General features: G+C 32.2%; 1 protein-coding gene across 4 annotated transcripts in view; it reads right to left on the bottom strand.

Annotated features, from left to right (window-relative positions):
• Positions 1-20389, bottom strand: part of LOC143244750 (ankyrin repeat domain-containing protein 54-like) — a 46657-nt gene that overhangs the window by 4941 nt on the left and 21327 nt on the right. For 2 of the 4 annotated variants that reach the window (XM_076489978.1, XM_076489977.1), the window contains exons 3-8: positions 6216-6263; positions 5599-5697; positions 4521-4592; positions 4297-4344; positions 1862-1986; positions 1423-1530 (exon numbers count right to left, since the gene is read on the bottom strand). In XM_076489978.1, coding sequence (XP_076346093.1) covers positions 1423-1530; positions 1862-1986; positions 4297-4344; positions 4521-4592; positions 5599-5697; positions 6216-6263 — 500 coding nt within the window. The remainder of the gene's footprint in view (positions 1-1422; positions 1531-1861; positions 1987-4296; positions 4345-4520; positions 4593-5598; positions 5698-6215; positions 6264-20389) is intronic. The other 2 variants (XM_076489980.1, XM_076489979.1) reach the window with 1 other exon arrangement.

The following is a 20389-nucleotide window of genomic DNA, read 5'->3' as shown; positions in this document are numbered from 1 at the left end:
GTAACATGAGTTGCACATTTGTTATGTGATTGACAACTTATAATAGCAACAATATTTGATGACACTTTGTAGAATGGATGGCAACTGCCTGTCGTGGAGACACAAATGTAGATGACGATATTTTGAAAGTCTTCCGCCTTTCAACTTTGAAGCTGAAGACAAAAAGGCAGAAGACTTTTGAAACGTCGTCCTCTACACTTGTGTCTCCACAATAGGCAGTTGTCATCCATTCTACAAAATTTCATCAGGAATACTTTGCCTAAACAATTTATCAAAGAAGCAACAATATTTGTTAGACATGGTCTAAAGGGTGAGAAAACAATAACATTTAAGTATAAACACACATATTATTAAGAGTTTCAAAGCTATTGATAAACAAATGTATTTTCATGTTACAATTTGAAGTTATTCTGTAAGGAAAAAAGGGGTAATTTAAATTTATTTCAATTTTTTTTTGGTGGTTATGAGGTGAGTAAAACTGACCAACCTTTATATATAGCTTGGGTAGAGACATTTTAATTAACAGATATTATGCCAATAAAATTGGAGATTTTTGAAAGCAAGAAAAGTATTTTTAATCTTAACATGAAAAACACTTTGAACTCATACTTGTAACAAAAAACTCAATATATTCACATATAAATCTTAAACAAAAATAGTTCATTAAAAAATCAGACTTTTTGTGTATAAAAGACTTGTAATGTTTACTGGAAGTGTGTCAAATTTTGTGAAGATACACACATGCTATTAAAAGTTATACTATGGAAACTATAAGAAACACAAAATGTTTACAAAGTTGGTCAGTTCCATCGACCTCATGATAAGAGTTTAACCAAAAACTGCCAAAGCTTGTTTCCTTAGTTAAGCCAGGTACTGGCTGACATTGTTTACTCAGTTAAGCCATATACTGTCTGACCTTGTTTGTGCTGCTAAGCTATGTGCTGTTTAGCCACGTTTACACAGTTATATACTGTCTATCTTTGTTGTCTTAGTAAAGCTCTATATTGTTTATACTTTTTGACAATGCTAAGCTATGATGCTATAATGTGCTGTATGATTCAGTATATATTACTTTGTTCACACTTCTAAAGCTAAGCAATAGTTTAGCTTCATTAATGTGTTACATCATTCAGTATATCTTACCTAGTTTACATTTCCAAGCTAAGCACTGTTTTAACAATTAATGTGTTATATCATTCAGAATATTTTATGTTTATTACATTTTTAAGCTAAAGTTAAGCAATATTTGAACTTCATTAGTTGCTACATTACTCAGCATATCTTCCCTTTATTACACTTCCAAGCTAAGCATTATCTTAACAATTAATGTGCTACATTATTCAGTATGTCTTAACTTGTTTACACTTTTAAGCTATGAACTGTTTTAAACTAATTACAGTAATACATTATTAGCTGTCATACCTCTTCCTTTGTCTGATGACTTTGAATTCGACTGGAAAAAACATTCAAAAAATCTAGCTCAGCAGCATTTCCTGACCTTTCAAGCCACACCTGCATCATCTCTACCACCTGTGTAGCAAGATAAAGCACAACAATACAAGCTTTACTGAATGCCAGCAGAATTCTGACACTTATACAAGAACATAAAACTCAAAGTAGTAATGATCTATAAACTGTACCACAAAGTCTCACCAACTATAATAAATATTTAGCCCTTTCAAGATAAATGCATGTGTAGCAATCATGTTCTTATTAGAGGTAGGTATTGTGAGAGTGAAAAGTAATACACTAACATTAATATCTGAAATCTAATACAATATAATAAAAATATGAAATGCTTAGATGAAAGTCTCAAAAAAACAACATATACAAACAGTCTAATATCAAAATACATACAAACCTGCATTACTTCTGCCTTCAACTGACGTGATGAAAACCCACCATCAAATTGTAGCAGTTTCAGCTTTGACTGTGCCAAATGAAATGGTGTTCGCCCAGAATTATCTAAAGCATTGATGTCTGTTCCTATTACAAAAATATAGGAAAATATCCCCATTCTGTTACTGTAAAATAAAATCTACAGAGTGGCACTTTTTACAAGAATCAAACAAAGTGATACCATGTTCTGTGAAACTAAGTTATCCAAAAGTACAAGCCATATTAATAATTTAAAAAAAGCATTTATTTGTAGACAGAAAAATGGTGGCTGAAATTAATAAACCAGGTTGCCTCACAAAGAATCTAGAAGATAACAATAAAGAAAAGTATTATAACTTAAAGAAATACACTTAATTTGCTGAAAACAAATCCATTCATCTTATACAAAGGCAAATACCCAAGGATTTGAGATATTAAGAAATATGAATATATGAGTTGCTTGCTATTATTTCAACCTGCAGGTGTCCTTTTTCAAAGGAGGTGGTAAAAACTGTCCAAGCAATCATGAGCCTATCAGTCTTAAATTAGTGGTTTAAAAAGTCTTTGAAATTTTGTTGACTTTTCAAAACATAAAATTTTGTTGAATAGTTACAAGGGTTTTACTCAGGAGAAAACTTGCCTTACTAATCTTTTAATATTCTTTGAAGACATTAATGGCTCAGTGCTCTTTTTCTTTTTGATTTACATCTATGACATAGGTGAAGAAATAGTCAATAAATTACCTCAATTTTTGCTGATTATATTAAAGTTTTGGGTGTTGCTGGCTATGAGGAGGATTTTACTGCATTATAAAATGATTTGGAGAATTTGACAAATAAATGGCAGATGACTTTTGATTATAATAAATGAAAGATAATGCACATGGGATATCACAATTTTAATTATGAATATAAATTTGAAGGGAATAAACTTAACAGTGTTATGATGAAAAAGATTTTGTGTACTGATTTATTAGTCTCTCAAGCCGTCCAAGCAGTGACCTCTTGCTCATGGCAGGGCAAATAGAATTTTAGGTTGTATCTACAGAAATATTGAATACAAGTCTTAAAGAGGCTATGAAGTCATTGTACAAGTCACTGGTTAGGTCACATTTGGAGTACTCTTTTCACTTTTGGGCTCCTTACCTTAGAAAGGACATTGAATTATTGGAAGGGGTTCATAGGAGGGTTACAAGGATGAAACCTGGAATGGAAAATTGTCATACAAGGATTGCACATTTGCCAAGTGAATTACAGCTTGTGTGATGGGATTATTGGTTAGACAGTTCAAATGGTAAGAAAAGAATAAAATTAAAAATAAATAGATCTAAATTATTATGAACTTTAAGGTACTTAGGGTAAACAGATGTTGTTTCCTATTACAATCTGCAGTCATTCTAAAAGCAAGAAACAGTTATTTTGACTTATCTAATAATTTTATATGGTCGGTACAAAGTTGGTCAAATAATCAAATTAAATAACCTGTATAGAGTTAGGGTAGAGAAAATAACATAAAATATTACGTTTTTCTGAAGAAATAAACATTCAATATTTATTTATAAGGTTTTATAAGGAGTTACAGTATGTATACAGATCTCCAAACTTGATTTATTTTGAAAAAAAGATTTAGAAGAGATATGACCGAAGTGTCTAAGACTGTTAGTGTATCATATTTTTTCACATATAAAGGTAAGAGTGGAAAACTATGGGACACAAATATAAATTGTAACAAGATAAGACATCTTCAGCTACAACAGCTTCATTTTTCTAATAGTCTGGTTGGCCTTCAGAACAGGTTGCCTTTAGGTGTGATGGATGCAGTTATTTTAAGGAAGTTTAAATGAGAGTTCCATAAGTATTTGAATGATAACAGTTGAATTTGAATTTTTTTAGTGTTTAGTTTAATTCAGTGGATAGGATGGTCTAGATGGACCAAAAGGTCCCTTGTTATCATTTAATGTTATTAGAAACCGTTAATGAGTCAGTTAAATATAGTATCAAACTGATTAGAAATCCACACTGGGTAATTTAAACAAAGTACCCACACTGAATCAATTGGAAATTGTGTTAAAACGGTCACATATTAAAAATGGATTAATCAGAAATAGATATAATTATATGGGGCCCATGCTGGATCAGTTGGTAGTGTTGAGATTAACAGATATCTACATTAGATCAGCTAAAAATAATGTCACAATTACTTTGTTCTATGTTGCTAGGACAGCATACACATTGTCAGTTAAAACATTTAATCTTTACAAAGTGACATACATTACACTAAACAAAACGATTTCTATGTTTCTACAGAACATACAACATAGAAAGTCAATCTTTGGCTCTATCTCGATAAGTGTCATTCCTTCCAATAGATATAACCTTAAATCACAAGTCACTACAACAGTAAAGTATAATAACTTACCCGCTTTAAGAAGAAGAGTCACTATTTCAATGTTGCTTGTACAAGCAGCTACAAAAAAAAATTGTTTTTACATGTAAATTTGAAGAAAAAGAAGCAATTTAGCAATCAAATAGCAAGTTCTGAATTATTAGTTCTTCAAAAAAGTTATTACTATACGGTTAATTCTATTTTAGAAAGTAAAATGTTATTTTGCATAATTAAAATAAACCAATTTGAAAACCTACCTAAATGTAAAGGTGTATTTCCTATTATATCCCTCTGATTTGGATTTGCCCCTCTCTCCAACAGTAACTTGCCTGATTATACAAAATGACCATTTGAGATAACAAAAAAACTTCAATTAAATAACTCTCAACCTCAAATTATCAGCTTGTTTTTTTATACTATTGTCCATAATGCATTATACAAAGGAATTTTGTTTTTGCTTGCTACAACTCAGTATAAAGAACTGACCAAACACATCAAGTGCAATACTTCAATTTTTCTTTTACATAGACTACCTGAAGTATCCTAGCAGTAATTATTGAGGTTTATTACAATATTGATAATATTTGTGTTTAACTTTTCAATGTGACTTAAATTATTAGGAACTCACTCTACAACCAATAAAAGTCACAAAACTACAGTGATTTGGTGTATAAACAGTTTAAGAACATGATGATTGGAACAGCAATTTTACTGTTTTACATTCAAGTTATCAAAGAATCATACAAGTTAGTAATCTTCTAGGTCATTGAAAATATTTGGATCTTGTGTTTTTTGCACTTGTGTTCCAATAACAGGAAGTGGTTAAGGACTTGAGGAATACAATTTTGTCCTCATCTGACAATATGTTCTTACTCATAAATTCTTATAGATAAATTCTTTATTCAATTATGTTTTCTGTTTTTAAAATACCTTTGGTTTATTTTCCTTTAATGTTGAATTCATGCACCTCATAATTATATAAACATTGTTATTACAGTAAAATTTTGTCTTTGTTTATCACTGTTAAAATGATGTGATTAAATAATATAAGGAAAATATCTTAGCACTAACAATTTTTATAACAGTATTAAAAATGTTATACAATATTTGAGGTCAAAGTCAAACAGTTGTTAAAGTACATTTTACATAAGGTACTCACTGACAAGAAAAACATTCTTCATTATCTGGCAAATAAGATATCAACTAAGAAGAATTAAAAAATCCAAAATTTATGTTTCTATAAAAAGCCAATACAGTATGTATTCATTAATATTCAATAATAACAAGATGTACAAAGATTGCATTAATATCAAAAAATAAAGAAACCCAACTCACATATTTCTACATTTCCTTTACAAGCAGAAAAATGAAGAGAAGATCTTCGTCTTTCATCAGCTGCACAAGGATCAACACCAGAATCTAGTAGTCTCTGTACTGTATGTGTGTATATATATATATATATAAAAATCCAATAAGCATTTGAAAAATTTAATTAATACTGTCAGAAGATTCATAGAATATTTGGGGAGCATAATTGTCATTGTTGTTTTCATATTACTTTAATATATTGACCAGCACTTCAAATGCAACTAATCACTTACCACTCGAGTATTCAAAACTATCCATCACGCCTGTATTCAGAACGAAATTATAACCCATTATCTCCGTATTCAAAAGCATCTGAGAATGAAACCTACTATTTAAGCTTCAATGAAACTTAATATTATAAAGATAATTTTCTGGATATAAAAGAAATGTTGGTAGATCATTAAATGCAAGTTAGTTTTTCCTGACATGCTTTATCTGAAAACAACTTCAAAAATACAAACATTTCTGTAGATTTTTAATAGAGTACACCTAAATTTATTTTTCAACCTTATAAATAAAACAATCTTTTGCTAAAATGTTGCATTTTGAAAGAAATTTGACATCTCAGACTGAACTACACTTACCAGCTGCTAAATTATTTGAGTTGGCTGATATTCTTAGTTTTCTTTCATCTGGAAATGGAAAGCTTAATAAATATTATAACTTTAACTTACAGAATTATTGTTCATACAAAAATTTATTTTTCTTTGAGTACTTTTATAATTTCTCTGTTCCCTAAATTGTTCTACCCATACTTTATATCAAACGTTTTATGATGTCAAACATTCTAATTCAGACCACGTGTTGCATTCTACATATACCCAACATTAATAATTAAATTACATTTTCTATTTTAAAAAATAAGTAATTACATATGATCAGATAAAATAATTAACCCTTCCACAACAAACTTGGTATAATATACACATTTGCATCATAACTTGTAATTCAGTATGTGCATCTTCATAAAATTTGGTATACCTTTAGTAAACATGACAAATCTTTTATGCATAAAAAATCCAATTTTTTAATGAAATGCTTTTACAAAAGATTTTTTTGTGAATATATTGCATCTGTTTTGTTACTCGTCCAAGAGGAAGCGGTTATGATTAAAAATACTATTCTTCATCCCCAGAGTCTCAAATTTCTTTTGGGGAATCTTTAAAACCTCTTAAATACATTTCAAACAGGTTTTCAGTAAAACAATATCTTATCAGTTATTTAATAATATACTTGAGTCTTCAGCTTGTAGACAAATCCTGAAAGTATAATGAAAAGCTGGAAAATTAGAAATAAAAGGATTAGATGTGGCTTTTTTCATTATTATTGATCACAAAGTTTAACTGCTAAAGATTTCACATTTATTTTCTGTGTTTATTTTACTGTTAATGATTATAGTAGAACCCTGCTGAAAATAAAACAAGGAACTGTTTGTTTCAGTAGACTCTTTACATGATACCACTGTAATACACTACCCCTGAAAACAACAAAGTATGCAAGTCAAGATGGTCAACTCAACCATGAGAATAAGACACTTAATGTATTGAATTATACATGCTGTTTTCACAGAAATTTCAGAAGAATCACACTTGTAGAGTAAAATGTCTTGTTGTGAACACTGTAGCATGCATATGTGAGCTGATAAATTACACATTCTGTTGTTGGCATAAACGTTTTCCTGATTCTTAAGTGCAGTGTGATTCTTCTGAATTTTCTGTGAAAACATTTTAGCATATATAATCCAATACATTAAGTGCTTCAGTGCCAATGCAGTAAACAATGTAATTCTTTGAATATTGATATTTGTATTGGGATATTTCAAATTTAGTGGCATAGTTGTACAAAGAAGTTATCTGAGCACATGTTTATAAAATTTTAATTTCCTTTTTTTACTTATTCATAAAACAATAAATACTCGTGTTTCAGTATTATCTATTACACTTGTTTAGTGTTACAATCATTATATATCTAGTCTTATTTGGAAAACATTTTTATTTTTGCACCTAAACAGTAGGTTAGAAGTTCTCTTATAGTTGTGAAACACACCGAGTTGTTACTGACTCTTACCTTGAAGTGAGTAATAATCATTTATAATATACATATATATATATACACAGAATCTCTGTTCAGTATATAGTTGTTGATCTAAATCCAGTGCAGCTGTTTCTGTATTTTAGTATACTATGTACTGCTTGTGAAATCTATGAAACACATTACACTCATACTGAGTCAAATTATATTGTAACATACATTTTTCTTTTCTTTCAGTCATCTGCTTTGTTCAGAAGTTCTTTCTTGAAGTTGAAACAACTTGAGTTATTACTGACTCCTACCTTGAAGTAATCATCATTTATATACACAGAATCTCTTTTCAGTAAGTTCAGTATATAGTTGATCTAAATCCAGAGTAGCTGCTTTTGTATTTTAGCATACCATGTACTATTTCTGAAATCTATCAAACATATCACAGAATACATACACATATAAAGCAAATATACACAACAGAGAATATTTATAATTTCTAGATAATATTTTTTACCTTCTAGAAATAGATAAACAGTTAGTAAAGAATTTCAATTTCAATGCCCTTGACTGAATGTTTACAAACTCAACTGGCCACTAAATGTTGAGCCAGCTCTTCTTGCTTCTGTCTTATGGGCAGATCACCATGTTGTTGGTGAAACTCATTTGGATGAAGAGGTTCTGGACTCCCCTGGCCATGTACATCAACATAAATATCATCACCACAGGGAAAAGTCAGATATAAGAGTAGTTAAAGAAAAGGTAGACCTCCAGTGAGAGATACCACTGATCCTACTCACAGGAGAAGCCTTTTGTATGCAAATGTTAAACATGTGTGAAAATCAATAAAGAATAACAATAGATATCTCCATTTAATAGAGGCAAACCTATCTCCTGAAAAGGTGGAGCTCTAGTAAGAGATACCACTGATTCTACTCACAGGAGAAGCAATAGCTGAACAAGGGTGAAAATCCCTAAAGAATAATAACATATCTCCATTTGATAGAGGTGACTGTCTCCTGATAGGTCATTTCTTTGAAAAACAACAACAAAAAACAATGAAAATCTTCAAATTTCTTTTCATAGTGGAATCTCTGCATTTACTTGTAAGTGAAATAAACAGATATGTACATAAAACACAAGCACAGAAAAATGAGCTATCTCAAAAGTAATAAAACTGTAATGTGGGAAGATATTACTGTTTAGGATATCATAATTAACCCTGGCTGAGATATAGCTATAGGCCTTAAGCCTCATCTGTCTCTTTGTGACTACTAGTCTACCTATATTGACTTTCATAATTCTTAGTTTTCTAATATATTTTCTAGGGGCAGGTTTTCAACTATCCATAAATATTTACAGTTTAATAACAACTCTAACACTCTTCCTAGGGCTGATCCTAACCATGATAAACTTTTTTAGGTTAGATCTCTCACTAACCTCCTGAAGTCCTTTGTTTCTCACTATTCCCCTAATAGGAAACTGTCTGTAGATAAGCAAATGTTGGGAACAAAATGTAGGATTGGTTTCCTCCGATATGTACCAAAGTTAACATTTTCCAAAACTGAAAATGAACTTCCAATAGTACTTACCTCAGCTGATAATACACCCATTCTTCAACATTGGCTTTGCCTATTAAAGCATTGGTCTTGCATGCTTCAGTCTTTTTTAATCATAAAACGTCCTCCACTGGATAAATGAAATGGGTAGCAAGAGATGAATCTGCTGATCCTGATGAAATGTAACTCAGAAAATACCTGTAAAATCGAAGGATGTAAAATGGATATTTGGAATTCCACCTCTGAGGAAATGAGGAAAATCAAGAGAAACTGAAGGATTACAATGAAAACATAGTCAAAACAATCATTATAGAAGGAGGTAAAGTAGGTTACATAACACTTTCAGGCCAAAACAAATAATCATATTAAAATCAACTGCAGAGGTTAAAAATAGATTGCAAAGGAAATGCAGACATGGATATCTCCTCTTACCTAGTTGCCAGAGGCTTAAAAAGAAAGGACCTATAATGATATAGGAAGACCTTTGGGGGAGAGAAAAAGTCCTACAAACACAGCAACAACTCTAATGTGTGGCAGCAACCAAAAAATAAACAAACAAACATACCTCCACCAGAAGATAGAAAACCAAGGCAAGCAAATAAATAAAGGACGGTACAAGATCTGTATATTTCATCACATAATAACACAGTAAATTTCCAAGCTCGAACCAGACAAATTAGGAAGGAGGAAAAACTAAATTGCCCTCACATCCACCAACAAGGGAGGAATAGACTGAAAGGGAACAAAGAAAAGCCCTCCAAAATCTCACAATTCCAAATTATTAATTGTAGAAAAGGAGGAGGACATGGATCCAAATCACATTTGTGAGGTTGAGAAGCAGAATTAGTAAAGGTGTTATAAAACAGAATTCAAATTCTCTTGAGGATTAAAAAAAAAAAAGCAACTTCAGAAGCCCTAGGGGAAAACACCCCAGGCCAACTGAATGTTAGTATTTTCCTACACTGAAAAAAAAATGTATTTCCAAGAATACTTACCTTTGCTGATACTATAGCTATTTCTTGATCGACAAGGTTTCTACTCTTTGCCCATCTAAGCACTGAGAATGCTTGCTCCACAACTTTTATACCCTATTCAAATGCCTTTGCCAAATTCTACTTTGTAAGTTCCTCCACCAACTTCAATGCACCCTCTATCTAAGTATTGTGTATAAGCAACTCATTCCAATAATGTAATCACTTTTTTGAGATATAAACCAGCTTTTAGTGGGGATTTAGTGGACAGGAGGATGTCAAAAGAGGTAAGTATTATTGGAAATACATTTTCAGTTTAAGAAAATGTTAATCTTCAAAACATCCCATCAACTGACACTACAGATGGAATCCCACACTAAGAAGGCAGAAAGGCCTGTGAAGGTATGATAAAAAAAAAGTGTCTGAATGGAACAGGAGTGTTCCAAGATAAAAGTGGCACACAAGTGAGAGAACCACACCACATCCATAACAGGTATGCTCTTTACCTGATATTTAGTGTCTGTATCATAATGGGACAGTATGTAAGTAATCATCATTATAGGCCAGTCCCAACCAGACAGCTGAGGTTCTACAACTCAGGGTTAGAATTAAGGGGTCAAGGTCCATAAATCTATGTTGGTGGTTAGGGCCATTGGATTGCAATGCCACATATATATATATATATATATATATATTGCCTTTTGACTGAATCCTAATCTCTAAGTTATAAGAGTGATGTGTTTCACACCACTTAAATCAAGATGTGAAAGTATCACCAAAGTGGATAAACTTTCTCCTTCACCTGAGGAAGTCCAAAATGCAACATTCTAGACCTGGAATGATGGGATTGTGTATGCTGTACTCCACCAAAGGCACAGAACTTATCTGGTTTTAAATTGTGAACATTAAACCTCACACCCCAAACAAGTGGACAAGGAGCATTCTGTTTTCCTATGGATCTATAAAGAGTGTAACCTGTGCTAAACTAAGGGCCTATGGACAAGTTCACACTTGAAATTATGAGCAGATAGTGGACCACCTTCCATGAACAATATACAAAACTGTCATTAAATAAAGAAAAGCACCATGCACTCCCCAACCTGATAGCATAGTATCAAATATATGAGCCATAATTATGAAGAGGCTCCCATGGAGGCCAGTGCCACTCTAACTGACATCTGGGAAAAACATCCAGGAACACTAACAGGAGGGTCACCAAACTTTGTCCTCTTTTCCAAGACTGGAGGAACATACTTGAATGCTCTGGGGAAATGCCTTTTTCTGCCATCCCAGCTGTGGTAAGAAGTCCAGAACAGTGCTCTAGAAACTGTGTAATAGGTGAACCAAGTTCTATAAATTTTTAAAAGTAAACCAATCCCAAGTTATTTAACCTAGAGATCATGAGGGGTGGGCAAGATCTCCTTTGGTTTTATTCACGACTGTCCATGAGAAACAGTCCATAATAAGGTAATATCATCTGTTAGGTGCCTAGATGGTCATATGAAACATCCATTTCAACAGAGCCGGTTGCAACCTTCAGTAAGTATGGTGAAAATGGTTGTTAGTGTTGAATTGAAAAGAGAAGGCATATCTGCCTGGGCAACACCCACTATTAAGTGGAATCCAGTGTAAAATAAAGGGACCCTGCAAGTAAAATAGTATATGATTAAGAAAAATATTTGGATCTGGTTAAAGTCTAACAGTTGTGGTCGAAAGCCTACAGATGAAGAAACTACCACATCACATATGCAGTGAGATAGCAGAATATTTGGCATAGTCCACATATCAGCCTGCCCAATGTTTTCCAGAGGACAATTTAACCAGGCAGCTAATGACATAAGGATATAACAAATCTAGTGAAATGTGACATTATAAAGATAATCCATTATAGGCTATATGAATCAATTTGCAATGCCACCTTGTTAGGGTAATGGGAAACAAGTCAAGGGAAATAGAAGAATCTCAACTGTAAACTCCCAATTCAGTAATTAAAAATATCATTTGGGCCAAAGAATACAAAAGGATTTTAGTAGACCTGATAGAACTGAAGATTTTAAACCTTCAGATATTTAGAATACTAAAAACAGTAGATAAGGATGCTACAGTTGCTTCTAAGCCACTGTAGAAGAAGCAAGTTCCTTCTCAAATATCCAAGTTAAAATATGAAATATTACAAATACCTTTAAGTAGAGAGGATTTAAATTCCTCTTAATACACCACTGACAGTAAATATTTCCATTGATAAATGATTGTGGTTGGAAAAACAGAAATTTAGCTAAATATAGAGAAACCTTACAAGTTATACCTTTATGCTGGGCAAAGAACCACATAACTTCCAAGCATGAAAATTGTGTTTAGAAACATCTGGGTAGAGAATGTCGTATCAAGGTCATCTCAATAGAAACCTTCAATGCAGAAGAAGTAGAAATGGACATTTCTGCAGAATCTGTAGAAGCAGAAACCATGCTTGCACTGACCAATAATGTGCAACCACGAGAATTCAACATGGAGTAGAATGTACCATAGTCAGAACCCAAGGCAATAGCTGAATCAGTGGAAAGGCATAGAGATGTATACCTTTCTAGTCTTGACTGAATGCATCTACTGCTCACTCTTAAGGATAAGGTACTGGAGACAAAAAACAACTGCAGTTTAGAATTCCACTGAGTTGCAAAGGCATTTGATTGTTGGATATCTGAAATGAGAGCAAATCTACTAAAAACATCATGATATATTATCCATTCCTTTGGAAGATTTCTGTTGGATCAAGACAAGTAATCTGCTATTAAATTCATCACTTCTGGAACATGACATACTAAAAGAATGATAAGATGGGAATAAGTCCAGTAGAGAAGATCCAAAATACAAAAACAAAAGTCTTGAGAATGTGTGCTTCCTTGATGAAAAGTTTGAGGTACTACCGTGGAATTGTTAGAACATATTATGACAATTTTTCCCCTTAAAAGAGACCGATCTCAAACCATTACCCAATGTACTGTAAGAAATTTGAGAATCTTGATATGGAGGACAGACTTATCTTCTGTTCAAATACCCCAGCTGGAACTCATGACCTTGAAAATAAGCTAATATGTATCTGTAAAGAGATGGATCTTGGGACAAGGGGATGGAATGGGTACCCAACAGTAGTGTTGCTCTAATCCAACCAACATTCTCAAATGTTACTACTCAGTAATGAGACAGGATGATCCAAAAGATCATAATGCATAATAAAATGGTCATGAAGTGACCATTCAAAGAATCTCAAATGTGGTCATTCCAAATGAAAGAGAGGCTCAAGGAGTACAAAGGATACCCACATACCAAAAAGAGAGAGAAACATCTGCACAGTAGGAGATGGAAAAAGAACTAAAAACCAGATGTCTCTTTACACAGCTTTAAGCCTGATACAGGTTGGTGATGTGCAACTTAAGTGGGTATTGAAAAACACATCTAAATTAACAAGATATTGCACTGGTAAAAATACATTTCTCCAATCTAATAAGAAAGTCTCCTTTTGTGGCTTCTGACAGGATAATCTGAGAGTGTTCTTCTGTTAATTGACAAGATGGAATCAGAAGAAACAAGTTATCCACATAATGACATGTGCACAGGCTGATGGAATGCAGGTGATGAGAAAATGCTCAAAATCTACAGAAAATGTAAGATGCTAATGCAAGACCAAAAGAAATAGCTTTGAATTCTCACACCTGACATTTGTGCAGAAACTGAGAAACCTCTAGGGAGATTCTGCTATGGGAATATGAATATAAACATTAGTAACAACAAACTTGTTCATCCACAGCCTTGGTGCAAAGTTTCATCATAGGTTGACAAAAGCTTCCATAGTAAAGCAAAAAAATTCTAAAAATTGGTTGATACAGATTGATGATTGGACACCAACCTCTTGATTTTTGAGTACCATGAATAAATGGGAATAAAATCCTGGAAGAATAGTATCAACTCTCTCTACTGGCTTTTTGACTCACAACTCTTTTATGGCCTGATAATTAAGCTTCAATTGCCATGATCTGTTGGAGGTGAAAAGGAGAACAGGTCAAGCAGACAATGTTGTAAATTGAATACCATTTCTGAAGCCAGAATATGGAGGAACCATGGATCCCAGGTGAAAGAACTTCATACTCACACTACTCTCCTGCCCCTGGGATAGCCACCAATGCCATAGTTGTCAGTCTGAGTCCAAGATTCTTGAAAATAAGGATGGACCCTATTATTGGAACCAACAGAGCTAGGAATCAAAGGATAGAGTCAGGAAACACTAAAAGCTTATACTCTCAAATTAGAGCCAGAAAGATGAGAAGCCAATGACAAAAATGAAGAATGTAAACATGTAATATCAATTTAGAATTCTAATGGCTCCAGAACTCCAGCAAATAACATGGGATGGAGAAATGGAGCTTCATGTAACTCTCTGAGGGCAGAAGAAAGAAAATGAACCCTTTCTAACAAAGTACTGCCCAATAAATCCCAACAACAAACCTGCCAAGACAACTGAATGGAGATAAACATCAACAAAATCCTCAATTTGTCCTCAAAAGGGGAATGATGTTAAGCTTCATACAGAATTTGGATTTAAGATAAATGCATAAAAACAGTAATGAGAGTGAGACAAATCCAAGAAAACTGTGATATATTTAAAGTGATCACAGGTTCCAATCTACCCCTACACAGGTCCAAAATGGGGTCCATTCATTGAAAGTTTAAATAGGCTTCTTCCTGGCAGTGAAAAGCCAAAGTATACAGATATGATAAGTGTGGGGGTCAAGTCAAAAAAGCAAGTCTAAATTCTCCCCAGTTATTCTTGGGTCACTTGAAAAACCTACCATACAACCCTCAGAAGAGACATCTTCAGTTTGCATGTGTTTCTATCTTACAATGGATCAAATCACAGACAGCTTCAACTGAAAGTGACCCCTTCTCTGGCTGTTTATAAACACCAGATAGCAAAGGTGGAAAAGTTTTGGTTTACTTCTATAGCAGAAACAATCATTCTGAAATTCATACACATCAGTAATTTTTTCTTGGGGGTGGATTAAGTAACGTATAAACATGAACAAAAAAGGTAACAGAAATGTCACCTGTATTCACAATTACTACATAAATAGTAAATAATCACAATGCTCCTGTTGATAGAAACCTATGCCAAATGTTTTTTCAGGGAAAAGTTACTACATTATAAGGATAAAGTGCTTATACACAGTACTTACATAGATGGTGCACTGAAGATGGTGGAAAAATTTGCATAGTAGGATTTGCCTCAGGTATTCGAGTGATGTATAAAAGCCTGGAGCAAGCATTCTTAATGCTTAGATGAGCAAAGAGTGGAAACCCTGGAGATTGTGAAATAGCTATAATGTCAGCTGATGGTAAGTAGGTTTTGGAAGTCCTTGTCTCTCTGTGGATAAAACAAATGGACAGCCTCAACAAGAGTGACACCCCTTAACTGTAGATAGATGCTATACAACAAAGGAGGAATAGGGGAGGTGTGAATAACCACCTTGCTGACAATAGTAATATGGGAATGCATACCTGCAAATATCACATCTAATTAGATTTTTTTTAAGTTATAATTTTACTGAAATCCATAGGATGGCAAGAAAACCACAATCCATAACAGGATGACAAGTAACACTTTGCCAAAGAAAACTGAGGCCAATACTTTGTCAAGAATAGGTGTTTACAATGTCTAAGAGAGATGCTTATATACAGCTACATGATAGAGGGTGCACTGACAAAGGTGGAAAATTTGCTAATTAGATACAGCCAAGAGTATTTATGTGGGGTATAAAAGAATGGAGCATACAAGACCAGTGTTTGGGTGAAAAAGCTGATATTGAAAAATAGCTTTATCGTCAGCAGATGGTAAGTATGTTCTAGTAAAGTGGGGTATCAAGTTGGGGATCCTGGCAGATGGTGTAAATGGATTCTGTTTAAAATTCAAGATCTACACAGGCAAGAAGGGACAAATACCAGCCATAGGTTTAGCAGATAATGTTTTCATAGACCTGATGGCCAAATTCAACTTCAACACTTTCTCTTGTTTACTTGATGAATTGTTGGCTGTTGGAACTTATAGGAAAGATATACTGCATTTCCCATGGGAACTGGTTGCAACAGCCCTATAGCAAGGGGAATCAATTTTTTTAAATGTGGGAATCTAACAGCAGTGAAGTGGATGGAAAAATGAAATATCTATGTTCTTCCTACTTTACACTTCAATGTCATGCCAAATATAAGAAGAGAAGGAAGGGATGTTGAAGTTACAAAACCTCAGCTAATTGTAGACTATAACAAGAATATGGGAGTAGACCTGAATAATCACTTGTTCTTCAGCTATTATTCAAATGACAAAAGTCAATAAAAATGGAACAAACACTGTTTTTCTGGCTTTTGGATTTGACCACAGTCAATACTTTTATTCTCTAAAACACAAAGACCAATTAGACAAAAGTAAAAGCCTGAGGGCTCTTCCATGGCTTTAAGCCTGATAGGAGTTGGTGGAGCACAATTTAAGTGAGTATTGAAAAACACACATTATTTTTATTCTCTACAAGACAAAGAACAATCATCAGAATTATGATTGAAGTCCTTCATGATGGAGGTGATCACTTCTCTTGTTGAGCCTTCAGAGCAGATCCAGTTCTTCTGGTATTCTACTTACAACATCTGTATAGAACTTTTCTTTGAGACTCACTCTTGACAGGCATTATCCAATACTTGTCAAACAAGGAAAAAAGATAAGATGCAGTCTGTAGCTTACAGACAACAGGATACTCATAAAGTGTATTCTTAGTAATACTCTTTAAAAAAGTTAAGTGCATATAACCAAAACTACTGAATTATCATAGCTAATTTATTTTGCATATTATAACATAAAAATAAATCTGTTTAGGATAGATAAGATATTGCTAATATACTAGGTAAAAGTGTCCACTCTTTTCCTTTTGCAAATATTGTTCTTTCTTATCCTCTGACAATTTTTCTCTCTCTCTAAGAATTAATAAATGTTTTAAACAGTGGCATCTTAACATTTTTATTGTATTTGAACATAAAAGTTTCCTTTTTTTACAATGTTTTTGCCTGAAATATGTTTGTAAATTCTCTTTTATTTTTCATACACTTGTATGTATGATACTACCTTTCATTTTACAGTTTTTCTGTGCAAAGCTTCATGTACATTTTCAGAAGGTTCTTCATTCACAAACATTTGTATAAAATTCTGTACATCAAGTTGTACAACTTACAAATTTTGTATGTTTATGTTATTTATACACTTGTATGTATAATGCCTCCTGTTACATACATTTTCTAAAATGTAAATATATCTGTATAGGTATGTAAGATATATGTATATATAGATGGGAAATCAGTTACATTTTTTATTGTGTGTTTTCTGAAAGTTTACATTTTTGAACAGTTCTATACAATCTATTCAAGAATAAGAACAACTTTGCATTACTACATTTTTTTCAGGTTTTGAACTATGTTGTAGTGAAAATATTTGCATAAATTTATATAGATAAGGTTGGACAACTTTTTAATGCTTTCTTTTATTGTACATTTATAAATTTTATGAATAAAGAGAAATTGCAAAGTTTCTAATGTTGCATCATTTGCATTCTATACCTCAATTTACACATAGCCCAATAAAGTACAAATCTATTCTACAAACTGCACCAATATTTTTACCATACATCAGACATATACTCAGATATTTACTCATAAGTGTTTAAATTTTAGTTACCTTAAAACATAAAACAATAAATAAAAATTATATGGAAAACAATTATTACTAGTACTTAAATAAAGTTACAAAGAGAGAAATATATTTTGCCCTCGCGTGCCTTTATTGCTGAGCTTCTTTATTTATCCAAGCACAGGGAGAAGGAATGTAGTTTCTGTAGGCTTCAAATATACATTTTAGAAAGAAAAAAGTATATTGAATTACTCTACTAATACAACCAAAATATCTATCACTTGCTTGGGTTGATAAATATGTATATGTTAAAAGAATTAATATCTGTTCAGAGCAACAGCTAGATCATCACCATTTAACAGTCTTGACAATATTAATTATTTTCTTTCTCAAGCTCTGTCAAAACTGTATGAAGTACAACTTGTTCTTTCTGTTGGTTATAAAAATGCCCTTCTCTGTTGTGAGAAGGTGCTATGTGACACACAAAAATCTATATTTAACTTTTCTGTATACATAGTTAGACCCACTGTTATGAAAGAGTTAATAGTAATGACATAAATGGGCTACAAAATCTTTGCAACAGATTAAATTAATAAGAAGAATAGTACACATTTTTACACAATATATCCAAATATTAAATGAAATATCAGTAACAAATACTTAATCTTCTGGAGAAATAAACAGAAGTTAAAAATAAAAATGTAGCCACAAAACAAGCATGCAATGCCAGGGCATAAACCATAAAGTGTACCACTATTTAATATGCCCTAGTTTTGAGGTACAGGTAGAAGTAAGGTCTAAATTGCAATGGTGGAGTCCTGTCTATCTGGTTTCACTACAATTCCATCTATGATGAGCTCTTTTGAATTAGAACACTTCAGAATTCATATTTTTGCTTTGATACTGATTACACTTTTATAAACTGTTAACTTACAAACAATTACAAAAAGAAAATGTTTATATCTTTAAATATAAAACAATACACCTTGTAGTTTAAATTAAGATTGTAATAGTACTAATGCTTGCTATAAAGTTTAAAATGCAACACTCATTCAGGAAAGGTAAGAACAGAGTAAAATAGATGTATTCCATATATTTTTGTATAGATTTGAATAATAAGTTTTATATCCTTGCCTCAATTCCTACTGCCTTTCACTGTCTGCAGCCAGATGTGGGAAGGTACTGACTCCTAAAGAAATATATTAAAGTCAAAAGTAGATATCAAAAGACACCACCCCAAATATACTTCTAGTAAACATTATATACCATCCTCCTCTCTTTAAAGTTATAAAAATTCCTAAAGTAGAATAATAACCACCCTAAACATACTACTATAAATAATTCCCTTCCTCCAACCTTAGTAATTCAAAGTGAAAAACACTAACAACAACAATGCTTACATTTATTTTTGCAAAATAACCATGCTAAACATTATCTTCTGACGTTATAAACTTTCAGCTACAGGTGAATAATTTGAATGATATAACTATCGGATTACCAATATAAAAATCATCATACATAAGTAATTTCAAACCTAAAATTTTCAATATGTAATTACATAAATTTCCCATCAAATTTTGTTTCATTTCTACTAGTTCAGTAAAAAATATACTGAAACAACCTGTGGTTTTATTATGACACAATAATGGTTCATAACAGAGATCTTATAGGATTTTGCTCAAAACTAATAGAACATTGAGGCAAGAAACATCTTAGGAAACAAACTTATTATTGAAACAAGACTCAAAACCTTCTTTTTCAATAGTTAAGACTACCCCAACACTGATAATAAGCAAGAAAAGCAAAAAATGATTGTTTGTCAAAATCAAAATTTGTCCATTTGTCTACACTATTGTTGTTCATTGGCCAAAATTGATAAGCACTGTAGAGATGTAATCAGTTCAGAACTAGCTTGAGAAAATAATGCAGAAACTACTTACAGCATAATTTACTTTTTTAGAGCCCCCACTTGTAAGTTTGAAAATATAACATTTTCATTTTGATTCAACTTGTTTCTATACTTTTTTTTTTATAATCCCTGTTCTCCCTTTTTAAATTAACAATTTCTACTAAACTTGTTGAGTAAATTACTGCACCAGTTAAAACATAACACAATAAGAAATAAACATAACTTTTGGATATTTTAAAATAATAAACCTGTCATAAAAAGCCCAGAACATTTAAACAAAATGCAACCAGGAGATACAATCCAAGCATGCAATTTCACTACATTATTTATAACTATACCACTTAATTATTTTGTAATGATGATAAAATTTGTAAATTGGTCTACTTTTCAAAGTATAAAATTGAACTTTTACACCTAATAATATTAAAAACATTTTTAGTTTTTGCTTATAATTATATTCAATTTGATAAACACATTTTTAAACAAAAAGTGGGAATATTGATGGGAGCTAAGTATTCAAGTTGTGCCCCTAATTTTTTATTATGAATGTAAAGTATTAAATAATTTTACAATCCAAGATTTA

Source organism: Tachypleus tridentatus, chromosome 2, assembly GCF_004210375.1.
Source record: "Tachypleus tridentatus isolate NWPU-2018 chromosome 2, ASM421037v1, whole genome shotgun sequence".
Taxonomy (NCBI): Eukaryota; Metazoa; Arthropoda; class Merostomata; order Xiphosura; family Limulidae; genus Tachypleus; species Tachypleus tridentatus.
This window is presented reverse-complemented; position numbering and strand designations above follow the sequence as displayed.